Genomic DNA, 20,293 nt, shown 5'->3' on the forward strand with positions numbered 1-20,293 from the left:
TTGTAAGAATTTTGAAGTTTCTCGACTCCAAAATAGGAAAGGAGGAAATGACTGCTAAGTTACCACTAACCAGGTTTGGGACTTAATATAACATTTCTAATATAGTCTCCCAGTTAGACTCTTGATAGGGACATAGTCTTTGTGTTTTGTTATTATATAAAATTGGTTTCTATTTAGTGAATGCCTAAGCACTTTAGGCCTTTTATATCTGATCTTCAGGAAAAACAAACAAACAAAAAAACCCCCACAAAATTCTGGTCAAGAAAGGAAGTTTTAGCTCCATTTTTTTAAATTAATTTTTTTATAAACATATAATGTATTATTAGCCCCAGGGGTACAGGTTTGTGAATCGCCAGGTTTACATACTTCACAGCATTCACCATAACCATGCCTTCCCCAATGTCCATAACCCCACCCCGCTCTCCTTAGCCCCCTCCCCCCAGCCACCCTCAGTTTATTTTGTGACATTGAAAGTCTCTTATGATGGTCTCCCTCCCGAGCCCATCTTGTTTTATTTATTTTTTTTCCTACCCCCCAAACCCCTGACTGTTGCATCTCCACTTCCTCATATCAGGGAGATCATATGATAGTTGTCTTTATCTCTGATTGACTTATTTCACTCAGCATAATAATACCCTCTAGTTCCATCCACATTGTTGCAAATGGCAAGATTTCATTTCTTTTGATGGCTGCATAGTATTCCATTGTATATGTACCACATCTTCTTTATCCATTCATCTGTTGATGACATCTAGGTTCTTTCCATAATTTGGCTATTGTGGACATGGCTGCTATAAACATTCGGGTGCATGTTCCCCTTCGGATCACTACATTTGTATCTTTAGGGTAAGTACCCAGTAGTGCAATTGCTGGGTCGTAAGGTATTAGCTCCATTTTAAAAAAGACAAAACTGGGGCGCCTGGGTGGCTCAGTGGGTTAAGCCTCTGCCTTTGGCTCAGGTCATGATCCCAGGGTCCTGGGATTGAGTCCCGCATCAGGCTCTGTGCTCAGCAGGGAGCCTGCTTCCTCCTCGCTCTCTGATCTATGTCTGTCAAATAAATAAATTAAAAAAAAAAAAAGACAAAACTGAGACAGAGGAGGAAGAACTTGTTCAATTTTACACATCTAGTAGGTGTTAGGGTTAGAGTTAGAACTCAAGTCTTTGTGGAATTGGTAAAGGTTAGATGTGTCAGCAGTCATTTGTCTACACGCCTGAGTGAAGCCTACCAACTAACTTCACACTGTTCTGCTTGGTTCTCATGGTGACTCAGGTCCTTTATTCTTAAGTGAGAGTTTAGAAATTGTATGAAACTTTTATTCAGTAAAATTCTGCTTTTCCTCAAAATCTGCCCACATCTCTGCCTTTTATATAAAGTATCTATAGCCCAGCTGTGAGCATGATTTAATTGTTCGCTGCTTAATTTTGCACATTCTGTATCCTTAGCAATGAAAGGAAAAGACTCTTGGAGAAGGTGACCAAGTTGAGTTTGTGCAGTGATTCCTAATTCACATGAACTCTTAGATTCCTTAGTGACTGATGGGAGTAGAATGCCTATGTATTCTTAGCAGGGCCTTTTCAGTTTCACAGTAATTGAAGTCATTCCCCATTTTCTTGTAATTGATGAATAATTTGCTCTTGGTTAGATCAGGCTTTATCCTTGATATAATTTCAAGATCTAAAGTGTAAGGTCACTGCACAATCCCCAGGGGCAAGGCCAGGAGATGTGGGGCTTTCTTCCAAAACTGTTTTTCTTATTAAGTATGCAGGGTAAAGTTCCTGTAACATGGCCTGTGTGGAAGTGCCAGGAATCTTGAACTACGTTTCTGTTATATTTATGACCACAAAATAAAATTTTAAGAGAGGTTAGGAAGCTCATTTTCCTTGATTAACCTATGATAAGTTCTAGGGAGTTTGATCCCTTGGAATGATCTAGAAGGACTCTGAAATACATACATGCATGTGAAAGTAGGAACAACTTTTATCCATTAAATAATGAAAAAAAAAATATATATATACTGTAAGTGTAAACAACAGCTTTGGATATAGAAACAACCAAAACTATTTTTTCTTTCTTCCTACTCAAACCAAAAGCCAGTTGCCCAGTGGCAAACTTTTACCAAAGTTTGACCTTTCCAACATACATATCTACTTACCACACTTCTTATGGCATCCTAGTATGCCCTGCTTTTTCTGTCTCTTTCCTTTTCAGAAAAGTAACTTAAAGTTTATGGTGGTTTTTTTTTTTTAAAAGATGTTATTTATTTGAGAGAGAGAGCATGCACTAGCAAGCAGAGGGGCAGAGGGGGAGGGGCAGAATGAGAGGGAGAGAATCTCAAGCAGACTATATGCTACACTCACTTGGAGCCCTTTGTGGGGCCTGATACCAGGACCATGAGATCATGGCCTGAGCTGAAACCAACACTTGGACATTAACTGACCAAGCCACCTAGATCCCACTAAGTTTATGTTTTTTAAATAGGTAAAATACAGGTGGTTGAGAATTTCAAAAGGTAAAGAAAGGATATATAATGAAAGTTTTTTCTTTTACTTTATTACCCAGCCATTCATTTTGCTTTCTAGGAGCAGCTATATGTACTAGATTTTTGTGTATCCTTTTGTCGATATTCTATGTGTGTTTGTGTGTGTGTGTATAATCTTTAACATAAATGGTAGCATATTCATACTTTTTTTCTTACTTAGAGGTAATTCATGCTGGTATCTAAATAACTTCTCCTTTCATTTTATGGCTGCACAATGTTATACTTTATAGTTGTATCGTAATTTATGTATAGTCCCCTATCAGTGGTTATCTAGGTTGTTTCTTACCTTTTGCTGTTCCAGACAGTGCTGCAGTAGATAGTATCATACATGTGGATGCAAGGGTCTCAGCAGTTGCTGGATCAAAACATACTTGCTTTGGGGTGCCTGGTTGGATCAGTTGGTAGAGCATGAGACTCTTGATTTTAGGGTAGTAAGTTTGAGCCCCATGGTGGGCATAGAGATTACTTTAAAAAAAATTTGCTTTTAGTTTTAATAGTCTTTTCTGCTAGACTTTTTTTATTCTGTGCCTTCCTTAACATGATTTTATCTTTTTATCTCTGTATCTTTGTCATGTTTGTCCTATAGTATTTGCCCTGACCTCTGTCTCCTTCTTTAAGGTCCAGCTTAATGCTAACTGTCTAGGAAAATCTCTTGATAATTCAAATTGCGTCATGGTATTTATTCCCTTACTTCTCATATCATTTATATGCTATTTCTACTTTCACATAAACTTGCTTTAATATATTTGCCTTAACTTCCAAGGGAGTTTTCTTTAGTTTTGTACTTATCAGTTCTTGTTGTAATTAATGTTTAAAAACAATGGATGAATAAATTACTAAAAACTTTTTTCTATTAGCTATTCTGGTAGATCTTTGGGGACAACAAATGGGTCTCTGCATGTGAGATATTAAAAATAATCTTTCCAGGTATACTGTTGATATTTTATAATTAAGCAGTATTCTGTCTAGGAATTTAGCTTTTGTACATTTTTTGTGTGTTTGTAAGCAAAAAGAGCTATTTTAATCATTTTCTTTTTCTGGTGTTCTTGTCTTGGAGAAACTCAGCCATGATTGATGTCACAAAATGTAGAATAGCAACTAAATTTGATTGATTTGGGTTATATACAATTTGGACAAAACAACAACTCAGAATTCTTCTATGAATATTAAAGATTTTTTTTTTTAAGATTTTATTTATTTGACAGAGAGAGACACAGTGAGAGAGGGAACACATGCAGGGGGAGTGGTAAAGGGGAGAAGCAGACTTCCTGCCAAGCAGGGAGCCCAATGTGGGGCTCGATCCCAGGACCCTGGGATCATGACCCAAGCCGAAGGCAGGCGCCCAATGACTGAGCCATTCAGGAGTCCCATATTTTTTTTCTTCTTAAAGATATTTAAAAATAAGAACAGAGCCTAAAATTACAGTGTACCCTAGGTATTTTAGAAGTTTATTCTAGAATGATAAAATTTTATTCTGTATAGGCATATCCTGTTTCTGATTGGTCCTTCCAACTTACACATTATGTACCGGTACTGCCAGAATGCAGAGAATAGTCAGTAATGAACAGGTGTATATGTCACAGTTAGGTGTGTTGGCATCATACAAGTACTTGTGTGTGCCTGAATTCTGTGGTATCTGTTTCATTATTTGGAATGTCTGCTTTTCACACTTAAGTAGAGGAACGAAGTAATGTTTTCTTTCATCATTCTTCATTGGGGCAGTTCTTTGTTAATAAGATTTGGGTAAATATAGCTTGTTGCCTTATGCCAAAAACTGTGAATAAACACCCTGTATTTCTTCTGCACATTGTGTTTCAGCAGTGTCCCTCTTTCTTGGCCCCTTCATTCAGAAGGGGTGCTTCGTGATCTTTTGGGCTTTTATATTTGCATTGTGCTTTCCAACCATTATTCATCACAGCATCTTTAGGACCCAGAGTTTCTCTAAGCATTAAGAAGGAGGTAATCTTTACCTAAGGTTGTAAACAAGTTAAGATAAGGAACAGTATTAACATTGGAGCCACTGTTATTTCTCTGTCTTCTTTTCTATCTTATTTCCAGTCTGTTGCAGAAATACCAGTTGGTTCTTTATAAATCCATTTCCTTACTGTTTCACCAGCACTTGTTTGGGTGATATCACTGAGATAATTTGTATATAAAACATAAACATTGAACCTAAATATGAGGAGTGTTTCCTTCTATATGATTACTAAGAGAGACCTAAGTTAACTACCAACGAAATTTTGAAGCTCCGGATTGTATAATTGGGAGGTAATTGAAAAGATCATTGAAACTTGTTGAATTTAACTTACTTAATAGTATTTTTTAAAAGATTTTCAGAGAAATCAGTGAAGCTATTGTTTGTTTAAAAATAGAGATGTAAATGTCTGTCTAGATAGAGTTGGAAAAATTTATAGTCTTAGAAGAAGCTGACTTTGTGTGGGGTTTTTTTTTTTTTTTTGGTAAAGATCACAAATTGAAACAGAAACTTCTTATACCCTTATAAAACAGCTGAGTGTTTCATGATTTCATTTATGTTAAAAAAAATACATATTTCTAATGGTAAAGGAAACATTAGAAAGTAATGTGTTTTGATACAAGAAAAGAGAATCAAAAGAATTATGGTGTGGTTGGAAACATTCATGAATGCAATTAGGCAGTTTGATTTTTTGCGGATATTGAACCAGCCTTGCAGCCCAGGAATAAATCCCTCTTGGTTATGGTGAATAATCCTTTCAATGTACTGTTGGATCCTATTAGCTAGTATTTTGGTGAGAATTTTTGCATCCATGTTCATCAGTGATATTGGTCTGTAATTCTCCTTTTTGATCGGGTCTTTGGTTTTGGGATCAAGATAATATTGGCCTTATAAAATGAGTTTGGAAGTTTTTCTTCCATTTCTCTTTTTTGGAACAGTTGCAGAAGAATTAGTATTAATTCTTCTTTAAATGTTTGGTAGAATTCCCCTGGGAAGCCATCTGGCCCTGGGCTGTAGTTTGCCGGGAGATTTTCGATTACTGTTTTAATTGCAGGTCATGGGTCTGTTAAGGTTTTCTTTTTCTTCCTTTTTCAGTTTTGGTAGTTTATATGTATCTAGGAATGCATCCATTTCTTCAAGATTGTCTAGATTGTTGACATAGAGTTGTTCATAACATGTTCTTAAAATTGTTTATATTTCTTTGGTGTTAGTTGTGATCTTTCCTCTATCATTCATGATTTTATTTAGTTGGGTCCTTTCTCTTTTCTTTTTAATAAGTCTGGCCAGGGGTTTATCAGTCTTACTAATTCTTTCAAAGAACCAGCTTCTAGTTTTGTTGATCTGTTCTTCTGTTCTTTTGGTTTCTATTTAATTGATTTGTAGGCAGATTGTTTTTAAAAAAGGGATGGTCATAAAAAGGGCTGGTCATGTGTTTACTGAAAGTTCAAATCAGCATAACTACAAAGTACTGGTTTCATGATCCATTTTAGAAAAATGATTCGATACTAATTTATTTTGGTGAGAGAATGAAACCATTTTTATATGTGATAGAATTTCAAATATGACCTAAGATACCTAAGATGCCTTTTACCTTTGAGTCATAAAAAAATGGATGTTATAAGGAAAAAGTTTAAAGCACCTCTGTAGTTGTTTTATTTTTAAGTACCTCTTGTGGATATGTAAAGGAGCTAACAACTTTGAAAACTTTTGACTGAATTTTAACATTTTTTAAAAAAGGAGTCTTAGAAGAACTACTTAAACATATATTGAGACTCAGTTGTTAAATAGTTCAGAAAAAGTTATAGTGAAATGCTGAAGTGACTTCTGACTTAAGTTCCATTGGTTAGGTAGATGCTTTTCATAATTTATGATTTCCACAAGAAATTTTAGGGAAAGGAGAGAAATGTATATGGAGGGAACTCTGGTTGAAAGACACCTATGGAACCATTGCCTGGAAGAGTGGTGGAAGTTTTGACTCAAGACCAAGGCAGAAAAACTTGTGATTTGAGAGATAAAGGGAACTTTACATGTTGGCAGAATATAGGCAGAAATCTTTTCTATTTGTAGTTTTATAAAGTACTTTATGTATATCATTGCTTGATTTATTTTATCTACATAAACCTCTGTAACTTTTAAGTGTACCAACTTCATCTTCTGTCAGCCTTCATTACTGTTCACTTGTCATGGTCTATATGGGTGGTTTAGTCAGTTAAGTGTCTTGATTGCAGTTCAGGTCATGGTCTCAGAATCTTGAGAATGAGCCCCAAGTTGGGCTCTGCACTGGGCATGGAGCCCGCTTAAGAGTCTCTCTCCCTCTTCTCCTTCTCCCCTCCTCCCTTGGTGCTCTCTCAAAAAAAAAAAAAAAAAAAAAAAATCCGTATCATTTTCTTTCTGAATTCAGTATAAGAAATAACCTAAGAATATATTGCTGCTTTACTCAAGTTTTAGGCTAGAGCAGAAGTGTATATGAGTCAATGCATTTTTTAAAGTATTTATATGAAAAATGTCTTAAATCAGGGATTAGGATCCAAGTAGAAACTGTTTAGAAAGTTTTTCTTCCTTTCAGCCAGTGTTAAAAAATCAATATTTTTCAGTTTAAAAAATAGTTTTAAATTCCTTATCTCTTATATTGGTGGTTTATAAGACCAAGGTTTCTGGTGAAGGAAAGATGTGACATTTTAACATTTGAGCATCTTCTGGAGAGGCCATGTGAGATAGCGGGAAAACCAGAGTCCATCCCATCTCTATTACTCTCTTGTTGTAGGACTTAGGCACGTCACACACCCTTTCTCTTGCTCCTCAGTTCTCTTCATCTGTAAAGTTAGTTCAGTTGAGATTAGCTCTCATATTCTGTGTTTTCAGACTTCTTTTAGTAGACTTTTTCCTTGTAGAGAAATTTGAGAAATTTTCCTTGAGGAGAAGTAAACCCTGACACAAGTGGGGATGAATGACGAGGGAGTCCACTGTGCTCTGAGTGTAGGGCTGTAGCCCTTTGTAGCACTTTGCCTTTCTGCATGTTTGGCTGGGCATGTGGAGCTTCCCCAGTGACAGCCTGCTTCTTTTTGCTTTAAGGGGCTATCAGCAACAGGATGCCCATGAATTCATGCGCTACCTTTTGGACCACCTGCACTTGGAACTCCAGGGCGGTTTCAACGGTGTTTCCCGCTCAGCAATTCTACAGGAGAATTCTGCTCTATCTGCAAGTAACAAATGTTGCATGTAAGATGTAGTTTCCTTCTTTTTTTTTTTTTTTTTTTAGGAGGACCTCAGACGTTTCTGTTTGTGTTATTGTTTATTAGATTTATCATGGAAGGTGGAGAGTTTCCCTGGACTTTGGCTGAAACTTTTGTGCACTTGAATTTTATAACCAAGTGGACTAGCACATAACTCCTACTTCCAACCAGAGACCTCTTGTACTTGCCTCTTGGTATAGTCCTGATAGTTTTTGGTACAGATCTTTTTAAAGGTTGAAAAAAAAAAAAAAAAAAGCCAACAGAAAACATTTTGTCAGTTTAGCACTTGAAAATTCCCTGCTAAATATATCAAATGATACTTGGAAGACTTAATTTTCAGTACTAAAATAATTATATTTCTTCACTAGAAACAAAGGCTTAAAAATATTTTAAATGTGTATTTTTCTAAAATATATCTGTACTTTAATGAAATTGAGGCATTTGTAAGTTCTCAGAATTTTTCTTGCCTCTCACTAGGAAACAAACATTTTAGTATATGTGCTGCTGAAGCGAGCACCAAAACAAACATTTTAGATTGCTTTCCTAGGTACTAATACCCCCAAAATATACATTGAGATGAGAAAGCTTATTTTGCTTGAGGTTAGGATGATTTACTGTTATTTCAGTCTAATTTTGTTTAATTGTAGTCTCCTTTTGTTCAAATTTTTTGAAAAGCTTTGTTTTGACCTGTGCAGGAAAGGGATTTACAAGACAAACTCCCCAAAGACAGAAAGAAAAGAGTAAGTAATATATAGGGATCACCGTATTGTATTGCCTTGCAGTTCATAAATCTGATTTAGTGTTCAGTTAGGGTCCTTTTAATGACAGAGCAGCCTCATAGCTCATCTGGTTGTATCAGAGAAGGGCAACTGTTTGAATTGCTATACCTTTCAAAATGTTTGGCTTTCTAGGTCCTGATAACTATGGTTCCAATCAGAATCCAGTATAGAAGGGGAGGGATCTGTGACCTGGTAGAATTGTTCTTGTTGCTAGCACCAAGTTAAAAGTAGTATTAAGTGAAAAATTCTGCTTTGTACTTTATGATGACCTTTTGTATACTGAGAATATTGAACCGGGCTCTATCAGGGATAGTCTGTGTGAGGTAAGAGGGTATATGTCTGTATTATTTTATTTGATGCCCAAGGCACCCTCATGGAGTCACATTGTGTAATAGTCCTAGGATGATCTTCTAGTAGCTAATGAGTTTTCAGTATTAACCCATGTCTGGTTATATTTTAAAGAGTAGTAATTTTAGGTTCCACTAATGAGATAGGAACAGAAAGAAAACAATTTTCACTACAGGATCCAAGGATCATATTTGCTAAAACTACAAAAAAGGTCTCCTATGCAATACCCGTGTTTACCTGTGTAAACACAGCCAATGCTCCCAAAGGTGGGGATGGTAGTAATAAATGACAGATCTGTTCTTCATAATACATAGAAAATCATTGCAGTTAATACAAAAGACCCTAGCAAGCATAAAAATCTGTCTGAGTAACTAATGTTTAAACATTCTCGGCATACAGTTATAATGAGAAAGCAGTTTTGAAATCAATTATGAATTTTGTTTTCAATCATTGTATACCTAACTTAATGCCATACACATCAGATAGCCAAGACTCGATGAGTATCCCTTTCTCAGAGGAAGAAATTATAAAGGAATAACTACATTGAGTCTAAATGTACTGCTTTTTCCATTGTAATTAAGGTCAGTATTATAAGTGAACATCAGTATGAAAGGATCATGGTCCCTTGATTCCAGTAGTTTTTTTGGTGTGCCGTTTGTTTATGACCTAGATCTTAAACATAAAATGGCTGTTATATTAGATAGTTCCAGTGTATCTTCCCTTTTTAATTTACTATAGCTGTATATTTTATGAACAGATTTAAAAAAAGATGAAGCTGCAGTATATTTCTTTGGCCAGTAAAGAGTAGAAGACCTTTCATGGAAAAGGAAGCAAACTTTTAAAATAATATAATTGCTCGAGTAGCTTTTGTCTGTCTCATTGTGGCAGTAGGTTTAATTTGGAGCACCTCAGAAAGTAAAGTTCAGTGTATTAGGAGTGTTATTGTTTGCAAGTGAGGGAAACGACCTCAGATTGCTATATGCAAAGAAGAGCATTTTCTGACAAGTAACTGCATGCATAAGTGCACAAAGGTCAATACATGTTTGCTGTAGGACTATTAATGATAGCAAACAACTGAAACAACCTGGAGAACCATTAATATTATATTGGTTAAATTAAGAAAAGGAACATAGTGTTAAGAGCTGAGTGACCCTCGCCCAAATTGGACCTCAGCTTCCTGGTCTGTTTTATGGGGATAATGATATCTGCTTCTTAGCTTTGTTTTGAGGATTAACTGATTTAATACATGGAAAGTACTTTGAATGGAGTTCGGCATAGAGTAAGTGCTGTAATAAGCATTTGCTAATCATGCTTTCATGGTACACTTTCTTGGTGGTTCTTGCATCCGGTCTGTGTTTGTATTGTGGCATACCAATCTGCTGTCAAAAAGAGTGAGGTATGTGTTCAAGAGATGTACTTCGGGGGAAAAAAAAAAAGCAGGTGTGGTTCTAATTATTATCCTAATAAAAAAGCCTTGAAATAATTTAAGGGCTTTGTTTTTGGTAAACACCTGTCTGAAAGTACTATACATATTTCATCTTCACGCCAGGCCTCTGAGGGGTTTGAATTAGTGGGATGGAAAGTGGGGCTGTGGGAGGCTAAGTGGCTTAAACCTTTTATTTGGTATATACCTCTATATAGCTTTAAAGTTTTTGTATTATTTCATAATTTAAATAAATAAGTGATATACATATCCCCCCCCCAAAGAAGTATACCAGCTGTTATACATATTTTAGTTTTACTGAGATGTTTTCCTGTGTGGTGTTTTTCTTTAGAAATGGAGCATCTACAGTTGTCACAGCTATATTCGGAGGTATTCTCCAAAATGAGGTTAACTGCCTCATATGTGGGACAGAATCTAGAAAGTTTGATCCATTCCTAGGTAAGACATATTGTATTAAAACTTTAATGTTTCCTTTGAAAACTTAAGACAGTACAAGATAAATGTAAAAATACATCAATTTTTGAAATTCTTTTCTAAGTGTGGTATATCCCTTTAATAGCTGTTTTCCTATTTCTTTTTAAGACCTTTCATTAGATATTCCAAGTCAGTTCAGAAATAAGCGCTCAAAGAATCAAGAAAATGGACCAGTTTGTTCATTACGAGGTAAAGATACTTTAATGTTGTAGAATTCTTTTTTCCTCTGAAATAGCTGTGAAAAGACTCAAACTCCATCCATCTGTGTTATGTTATTAATTGCTTGAATGAGTTTGTGTTATAATTTAACAGAAGTCAAACCTGAATGTCTCCTCCTATCAGAAAGAAAGAAAAAAAAAATGGGTGCCAGAGATATTAAGGCAAGCATAAGATATTTCTCTCCTTTTTCTTTAATACTGATTTTAAAATTGAGAGTCTGTAACAAGCTGCTTCTGAATTAATGAAATAGAATGTATTCTGTGGATGTCCCACTAATATCCATAGAAGGAAAGAACACTTAGCTAATGTTACTCTTTTCTATGATTAATAGTTTTAGAAATCTGCTGATAAGCCTGAGGCTCTGCTTTTAATTGAAGACTGTGAGATTTGGAACAATTTTTTTCTCTGATTAGTGTTAACTGTTTTCATCAAGGCCAGAAGATCGATCTTTGACTAATCCTTAAAGTGACTTACTGTTCTTGGCCATAAAAAGAAACTAGGATAGGGGCGCCTGGGTGGCTCAGTGGGTTAAGCTGCTGCCTTCGGCTCGGGTCATGATCTCAGGGTCCTGGGATTGAGTCCCACATCGGCCTCTCTGCTCAGCAGGGAGCCTGCTTCTCTCTCTCTCTCTGCCTGCCTCTCTGCCTACTTGTGATCTCTATCTGTCAAATAAATAAAATCTTTAAAAAAAAAAAAAGAAACTAGGATAGAATAAAGAAAGAGGGCCTAGTCTGTGTTCTGTCATTGAGTAACTCTACACTGAAGGCAAATAACATAATCCCTACGCTGAATTGTCTGTTGACTAAAAGTAATTTTTTCCTCAACTGCTTTAGAGAATATTGTCATAAGGATTTAAAAAAAATCTATATATATGAGAGAGAACACACACACACACACCCCCAGTCTTTTCCTACAAAAGATTCTCATTGGTTGAAAACTGCACTGTCCATTATGGTGAAGTCACAGATGGTTGGTAAAATGTAAATTAAAATTAAAAATGCAGTTACTTGGGGCACCTGGGTAGCTCAGTGGTTTAGGCCTCTGCCTTCAGCTCGGGTCATGGTCTCAGGGTCCTGGGATTGAGCCCCACATCGGGCTCTCTGCTCAGCGGGGAGCCTGCTTCCCCCTCTCTCTCTCTGCCTGCCTCTCTGCCTACTTGTGATCTCTCTCTGTCTATCAAATAAATAAATAAAAATCTTTAAAAAAAATGCAGTTACTTAGTTGCACTAACCATATTTTAGGTGATCAGTAACTGTGTGTGGCCAGTGGTGTTGTATTGGACACCACAGATGGAGAACATTTCCATTATTGCAGAAAGTTCTATTGGGCAGTACTGCTGTAGAATCAAATTATTCTACTGCCTATTGCTCATTCTCAAAAAATGTGCTAGTAAAAATACAACTGTTGGGGGAGGGACGGGCAGAATTCTGTGTCACAGGTGCATTTGGCAGCATTGGGCTTGTTACAAGAGGAGCAGCAGAGGTCTTGCTTGTAGCCTTGTTGCTCAGGTAGTTTCTTGAACTCCCTCAGGGGGTAGCTGTCAAATACACTGGACTACTATAAGACAGGAGAGTAACTCCGTATATGAAACATTTTGTAGATGCTTTCAGTTGTTCCCTACCTTTGCAACAGTGTTGATGGTCTCTTTTGAACAGGAGCACAGAAGAAACTTAAGGAAGCTCCATCCACTCATCTTCCCTCTAAAATAGATGGTTTTGAAATACAGGTTTTGAAAATATCACAATATACTTGGTATCAAATCTGATTATTTTCTCTTTATATTGATGACTTGAGATTACAAACTAACAATCATAAAGCAGACATTTGATCATTTAGAGAGGAAAGCAGTGAGGAAAGGAATTAGCCTCAAACTCTATAATCTAAACTAGATAGAGCTTCATTTTATAATTTCTTCAAACATTGCTTAACATAACTATGTGGATATGTATTTGAACAATATTTCCTAAATAAAACTAAGTCCAGATGATCTTTGGAAGACCCAGAGACACTGGTTGCTTCAGGGTTCTTTCTTCCTTCTGTACGGTGTTCCCCTTCATCCTGCATTGGTCACGTAGTATGGTTCTTATTGTACCCTGTAGTGTTTTACTTATTACCTATGCCAGAATGTTTTAATACTGAGAAACCTTACTTTCTTGAGATTGTCCAGGAGGAGATTGTATGACATAGCTTAAGTGGTTGATTAGTACTACAAACGAGTGGCAAATGGCATTTGCCTTGCTTCCCAAGTAGTATTTTTCTTGGCATAGACTCACTGAAATTTGATGGGATTGGGATTTAGCTTCAGGGGGCCCAGACCATCCTGAAGGGTTTCGGGTTTGGCTGAAAACAGATTTCCTGTATTCTCAGCTGGCTTTCCTTTCAGTTTTCAGACTCGATTTTTATTTTGTTAAAGAGCTGACTGTTGGCTTAAAGAACTAGATGGTAGAGTCATTCTTTCTGTTTAACACTGTTACTAATTAAGGGTACTACTTTTTTTTGGACATGGAGCGTCCAGTTGATGTGGATTTCTTTACTAAACAGTTGGAGTCAGGATTACATTTTACATGCTTTTATATGCTTTAACGCGAGGATTACTTGTGTCCTTTTTGGAATGTTAATTGACAGGCTTAGTTTTCATTTAGAAAGGAAAGGTGATGGTGAGAAAGATCCTTGGAATTTGAAATTATTTAACTAAAAACGTGCAAATTATGAGAGGCTAAAATAATCCGTTCTAAAATCTGACAAAAAAGGAAAGATTATTATAGATGAAATATTAACTAATAGAATCTAATACTGTAATAAAATAACATACAGAGATCAAGTAGGATTTCTTCCAGCCATGCAGGACTGCTATATCCAGAAAGAACAATTTTCTCTGGCTGACAAAGTTCTTCTAGCTGGACTAAGAACCAAGTTGACATGAGACAGATGAGGAGGAGAGTATCAGATTTAATTTTATATGTATGGGGAATCCACACAGACATAATATTTTGAAGACCAACAACATGAGGCTTCTGTGAGCTGAGAGATTAGGAGTCTGGGGACACAAAGGGGAGAAAGACCATTAGCAGGAAGGTGAGAGGAAATGTTTGGAGAATAAAGTTTCTCCTCTTAGGTAAGTTTCTTTGGAAAAGAAGAATCTCTTGTTAATAGTCACTTCTTGGTACAGGCTCTCCCTTGCAATGTTAATTTAGGCAGTTGAGGGGAAGGTAAAGCTTTTCCTGAATTTGCTGGGTTTGTTTGCTTTTAACTCAAAATAATGTTCATGCCAAAGTGGCCCATCTTGGGGTGTCCTGCCATGGGCCCCTGCAGTTTTCTCCTCTGAAACTTCCCTAAAATTTCACACATTAAAATTGAGCTGGTCGATTGATTGTTCAGTCTTAATGAACCAGTCCTGTCAATAGGTCAGTTCAAACTTGTTTTGGGAGGCAGTGATGCAGGTTAGGCCTAAGGTTCAAGCAGTCAGGTATTACATAAGAGGCATTTCTGTGGAAACAAAAACAGTGGTTAACTGATTGGATCAAATTATAAACCAGTTTCTGAATTTTGAGGGTAGTCAGTCAAGAAGATTTTTAGATGTTAAGCTTGAGTGCAGTGGTTTGTAGTTTGAATGTCTGATGATCTTTTTGAGTGGCCCACAGCAGCAGGCATGAAGATTGCCTATATGTGAGCTGTTGGGATGATCTCTCTGAAGTTTATATAAATTTAGTTTGTAGGGCTTCAGGGAAAAGGGCAGTTTTAGTTCTCAGATGAATCCAATGTAGAAGGTTGGAAGAAAAATTAAAAATGTTACTTAGGAGAATTATAGTCAAGCACTGGAGGAAATGAGAAGAAATGAATATCTAGTCCAGGTTCTAATGAACAGTATTGCAATCTAATATTTACTCAGATATGTTATTGAAACCTGTTTTCTCTATAATCACCCTTTTATAGATAGCCAAATTAATACTAATTTGTTTGCAAAATAATTCTAGTTTCAAAAGAACTTGGCCTGATCATTTATATGAATGTGACAAAGAATAGCAGTTGATTAGGTAGATTCTTGAAAAAGTTTCCAGCAGGTTTTAAAGATTGAAGTTTTAACATCCTCTTGAGGCCAGAAGCCAAGCCCGATACTTGCCATCAGAACGTCTTCAATTCCTACAGATTTGGGTGAATTCCTCTCTGCTCGAGGTCCTCAAACTATCGCTGGGTTCCTGTACTTGCCAGGGAGTGCCAACCTTTACTTACCTGGTAAGGCTGCTGGGAACTTTGTAAGCAGGGTACCAGACTGGTACTTCTGGGGGCTTTACTGGCTTCTTAAAGTCAACCCTAGTTCCTTAAAGCTGTCTGGTCATTTAAAGCTATCTGGTCATATCTCAGTTTACATCTCTCTCTCAAATAGGACATTCCAGTCAAAGCCTTGGTTATATAACAAATGTTTCCAATTGTGTCCTGTTACAGGGAGAACAGAATTCTATTGAACTTATGCAAATAAATATAAGAATACTTAGAGTTTCTGAGTTCTGGAGAGTTCAGGTAGGGAAAAAGATAAATGTTTCAATTTGTTCACAAAGGTATATTCTATTAAATTGTCATAAAGAGCTAAAAAGGATAAATTTTTCAGTTCCATATTATTGTTTTGCTTGAATCCAGTTCTTCCACTAGTTCAGAAATTCTTACCAGTTTTATGGTAAGAATTCAGGTTACCAGAAACCTGTATTCAAAGTTCTTTTTATGAGTCTCACTGAAGATAAGGCACATTTGCAATACCATCAGAGCAAAATAGTAACTGTATTAGAGTTCACTGTGATTCAGTGAACAAAGAAATTTGGTTATTTCTGTGACTCTCGACACATAACAACATACTAGGACATCAGGTTTCTAGGAGTTTTATACAATTTTAGAACACTTACCCTATCTACATAAATATAATCTAAGAGGGTTTCGTATCACTTATTTGACAATGAAATATTCTAAGGCCTATCTGGAACACCTCAGACTGTGGTCAAAAGACTTCATTTTAGGATTTGATTTTAGTTTGAACATTTGCTTAATAGGATCATAGGGTACTATGAAATGATATTTAATTATCTAACCAAAAGGATAATAAAAGATTTCAAAAGAATAAAAGGCAAAAATATAGAACCTTACATAGTTGTGAGCAAAACTTGATAAATTATTTTGGCAAAATATAGAATCCTTGATTTCTAAGCAGATAACTTTAAAGGAAAAAAATATTTGTTCACAGTTTTTTATTAAAAGCAGATTTGTAACTTGTCCTTTTAACAAAAAAAAATTTCAACTTTGCAGTATATTTTTGATATTAAAACTTACTAAATTTATCCTAATCTTAGCCAGTACTGATCACACATAAAACCCCTTTCCAAATACTCCTTTTACATAAACTTTATGGAACGAACTTTTTTACATTCTTTAAAAAGTTTCACTTTAGGACAGAATTACTGTCTTTCCCTTAACAAAAAGTGTATTTCTGTTTCTCATATCTTTTTCTACCAAAAACACATTTCCTTGCATATGGAATTGTTTTCCTTATTATTTCTGGTATTCTTAATTATATTTATTAGAATTCTTAACTCTTAGAAACCTTAATTTCTAGTGAAAACTAAGTAGTAAGCAATTTTGAACTGCTATACCAGTATTTAGAATAGCAAATTTGTGAAAACATTTCATAATTTTAAGAATGTGCTTTTTCATAGTACAGTTTTTCAATAAAGCACAAACCAGGTTTACTACAAAGGTCCATATTTATTTAGTTTCTCTGTAATAAGACACAAGTAAATTAACCTATTGACATCTATTTTCTGAACCTATATTCAGTACCTAATGTCTTATTATTTTACTTTATCTGGAAATGACTTAGATATCTCAATAAATTTAACTCACTTAACTTAGTAAAAAATTTTAAACTGTCAGGTTACCAAGGACTTTGGAAGCTATTTAAAAGTTGACCTACAAACCTTTTTTGCAGGGGTGGGAGGAGAATCTTGAACAGGCTGTAACACAGCCCAGCACAGAGTGCAACCTGAGATCATGACCTGAGTAGAAATCTAGAGTTGGATGCCTAACCAACTGAGCCCCCAGGCACCCCTGCCTACAAACCCTTTTGTCTTATTTACATCTATTTAATTAGCTTGTTCTTAGGTTTAGATTACCCACAGAAATTTCATTAAGCATTAGACAAAAATCAATCATTAAGTTTTTTTTTCTGATAAATTTGCAGAGGTGAACTTACTTGGCTTTCCATAAACACAGGTAGAATAACAGTCATATATTTAATGCTGGTAACTCTCAAGAGATTTTTTTCCTAATTAAACCAACAACCTAAAATTAGCTTTAATACTGAATATTTTCCCAGATTACATGATTTTGGAAAACATTTGGGTTAGTTTCTATCTTTCTGAGTTTTGGAATTCCCATTACTTATAAGTGCTTGACTTGAAACCAACTAAAAAGAACTCTTACAAATTAATTTTGGTGATACCATCTGGAGGTAAAGAAAATATGTCGCATTTATAACATGTGGGCATACACAGACAAGATGCAAACAAAATATTGCAGCTTTTTTTGGGAGGACATTAAAGGCCCAATTTCTAAATACCTCTTATTTTTTGATGAAAAACTTCTCTAAAGTTTGTATTTCAAATACTGGCTCTTGGGGAGATGGAAATAGAAAACTCACATCACAAAGGAACAGAGAAAGAATCCCAGGTTTTCTCCAATTTGGAAATCTGGAGCAAATTTGCCTGTTACCAGAGGTGTGGAGTCTGGGCACAAGAGGCATTTTAGAAAGGCCTCTTTCCCCCATTTTTTCTTCAATCTCAGGCAGTTGTGGGCTGTGTTTATATTTTAAAAAAATGGTAAAATTTATCATTTCAAGAAACTGAGGAAGAATGCCAAAAAGTTCTTTTTCAGTTTCAGGGCAACTGCTCTTTAAAGTTTCTTTATTTTTTTTTTGAGTGCAGGACAATTTTGTCTTAATATCCTCATCTTTTATAATAGCTACAAACATTTTAAGGGGAATAGGCGAGAGTTAGGGATTGGTAAAGAGGGGTGGGCTAAAGAGGGGTGGGCTTGTTTCTAGAGTTGCATTTCTAGTTTTGTACAGATTGGTAAAGCAGTTGTTTCTAATTCCCCAAGAACTGGATAAAAACTAAACTCTGTTTTTTTTGTACTAGGGAGATTTTTTTTTTTTTTTTTTTTTTTTTTTGACAGAGAGAAATTACAAGTAAGCAGAGAGGCAGGCAGAGAGAGGAGGAAGCAGGCTCCCTGCTGAGCAGAGAGCCCGATGCGGGACTCGATCCCAGGACCCTGAGATCATGACCTGAGCCGAAGGCAGCGGCTTAACCCACTGAGCCACCCAGGCGCCCAGGGAGATTTTTTAAAACTAAAATAGTAAGCAAAATAAAGCATTTTAACAAAGCCGCCTTTTTTTTCTTTTTTTTTTTTTTAATTATTTGACAGAGAGAGAGATCACAAGTAGGCAGAGAGCCCGATGCAGGGGCTCGATCCCAGGACCCTGAGATCATGACCCGAGCCGAAGGCAGAGGCTTAACCCACTGAGCCACCCAGGTGCCCCAACAAAGCCTTCTAGTAGCATACGGAATTCAGCCTTGGCTTCTGTTAGCCCCTGCAGGTTGACCTTTCACATATCATTTGTGGGAGGACCTAGGAGACATTTTGGTCCCAATTTCTCTATGAAGGGAAGGTAGTTGAATAATCATCAGTCTTTCTCATCTTTTCAAAATAGGGGCAAAAGGGTTTTATAATTTAAAAGATCTTCTTTTTCAGTGGAGAAGGGGGTGGCTAAGGTATGTCTGCAATGTACATTGCATAGGAATGCCTGAAGCTGGCAGAGCCTGCTTACAGAGCCCTAGAAGGTAGGAGCAAAGTGAGCCTTATTGCCAGTCTCAGGTGCTTTTGTTAAATTCATTTCCTGGCTTTCAGCTTTTATGTGAGCAACCCATATACTTTGAACATAAAATCCCTATAAATCTCGTAGGGAAGGGGGAGTTAAATGGATGATTTCTTTTTTAAGTTTTTTTTTTTTTTAAGATTTTACTTATTTGGGCACCTGGGTGGCTCAATGGGTTAAGCCTCTGCCTTTGGCTCAGGTCATGATCTCAGGGTCCTGGGATTGAGCTGTGCATCGGGCTCTCCATTCAGCAAGGAGCCTGCTTCCCCCCTCTCGGCCTACTTGTGATCTCTCTCAAATAAATAAGTAAAAATCTTTTTTTAAAAAAAGATTTTTACTTATTTATTTGAGAAAGAGGGAAAGTGTGAGCATGCATGACCTGGGGGAAGGGCAGAAGGAGAAGCAGACTCTCTGCTAAGCAGGAAGTCAGACATGGGGCTCAATCCCTGGACCCTGGGATCATGACCTGAGCTGAAGGCAGAACAGATGAGAGGCCAGATTTTAAGGGGATTTTACTTTGGAGATGGACATTTATTTTTTAGTCTTTTGTCCATCTTGTCAACGGAGTCCCTAAGGCATGCTGTTATACTAAGACAGTTGAGAGTTCTCTATACAGTATATTTTTCTTTTCAATATAAGCAATTTAAAGACCATTGATGAATAATCTGTTAATAACAACTCCAACCAATAAGCCTTTTAATGGCTAAACCAAAGATGCAGAAGGCATCTAAAGAGGGTATAGATGATAGCCCACATGATCTAAAAGTTAGTTTCAGAACGCAAAGGGCTTCATTGTGTAAGCAGGAAGGATGGTGAAAATGGGGTCTCTAGTCTCCCATGAAAACACAAGGGATGTGCTACAGGACTGGGGACTCTGTGTTGTTTAGCAGTGTACCTTGTTGCAAGGAAGTTTGCTTGAGTTTAGTAGGTGAACTAGTGTCAATCTAACCTGTTCTGTGACCAACTTAGCTTTCATGAGAGTCTTCTTGGGCTGGTGAGGATTCTAATAGCTTTTCTACCAAGTTATGGGTTTTAGCTTCTAAGATGTCCCTTAGCAACAGTCTTAAAACACAAGCTAAAAAAAAACCAACCAAACTCAAAAACTATCTCTGGGAAGAAATGAATCTTCCAAAAGAGTGCTCTACCAAATTTAACCAGAGACAATTTAAATAATTTAATAACTAACCCCAAGGAACTAGGTTCCACAAATATTTTGCCCTGCTAATTTTAAATGTAGCAAGAAGGAAAAAGGACTATCACCACTCCTACTCTGTCAGACTCTACAGATAGAGATTCTGGGAGATTGACAGGGTAAGAAATCTTACCTTCTGTTGGCTGTATGTCAGATGTCCCAAGGACCTCAGT

At 36.4% G+C, this 20,293-nt stretch overlaps 1 protein-coding gene across 10 annotated transcripts in view; it reads left to right on the top strand.

The window, feature by feature from the left end:
* USP3 (ubiquitin specific peptidase 3) overlaps window positions 1-20,293 on the top strand; it is a 107,145-nt gene that overhangs the window by 62,695 nt on the left and 24,157 nt on the right. For 9 of the 10 annotated variants that reach the window (XM_045067491.1, XM_045067492.1, XM_045067494.1 and 6 more), the window contains 4 exons: window positions 7,589-7,735; window positions 8,445-8,489; window positions 10,652-10,758; window positions 10,903-10,983. In XM_045067491.1, coding sequence (XP_044923426.1) covers window positions 7,589-7,735; window positions 8,445-8,489; window positions 10,652-10,758; window positions 10,903-10,983 — 380 coding nt within the window. The remainder of the gene's footprint in view (window positions 1-7,588; window positions 7,736-8,444; window positions 8,490-10,651; window positions 10,759-10,902; window positions 10,984-20,293) is intronic. The other variant, XM_045067495.1, reaches the window with a different exon arrangement.

The sequence above is a fragment of the Mustela putorius genome, unplaced genomic scaffold (genome assembly GCF_011764305.1).
Source record: "Mustela putorius furo isolate JIRA1106 unplaced genomic scaffold, ASM1176430v1.1 tig00003896_pilon_pilon_pilon, whole genome shotgun sequence".
In the NCBI taxonomy this organism is placed as follows: Eukaryota; Metazoa; Chordata; class Mammalia; order Carnivora; family Mustelidae; genus Mustela; species Mustela putorius.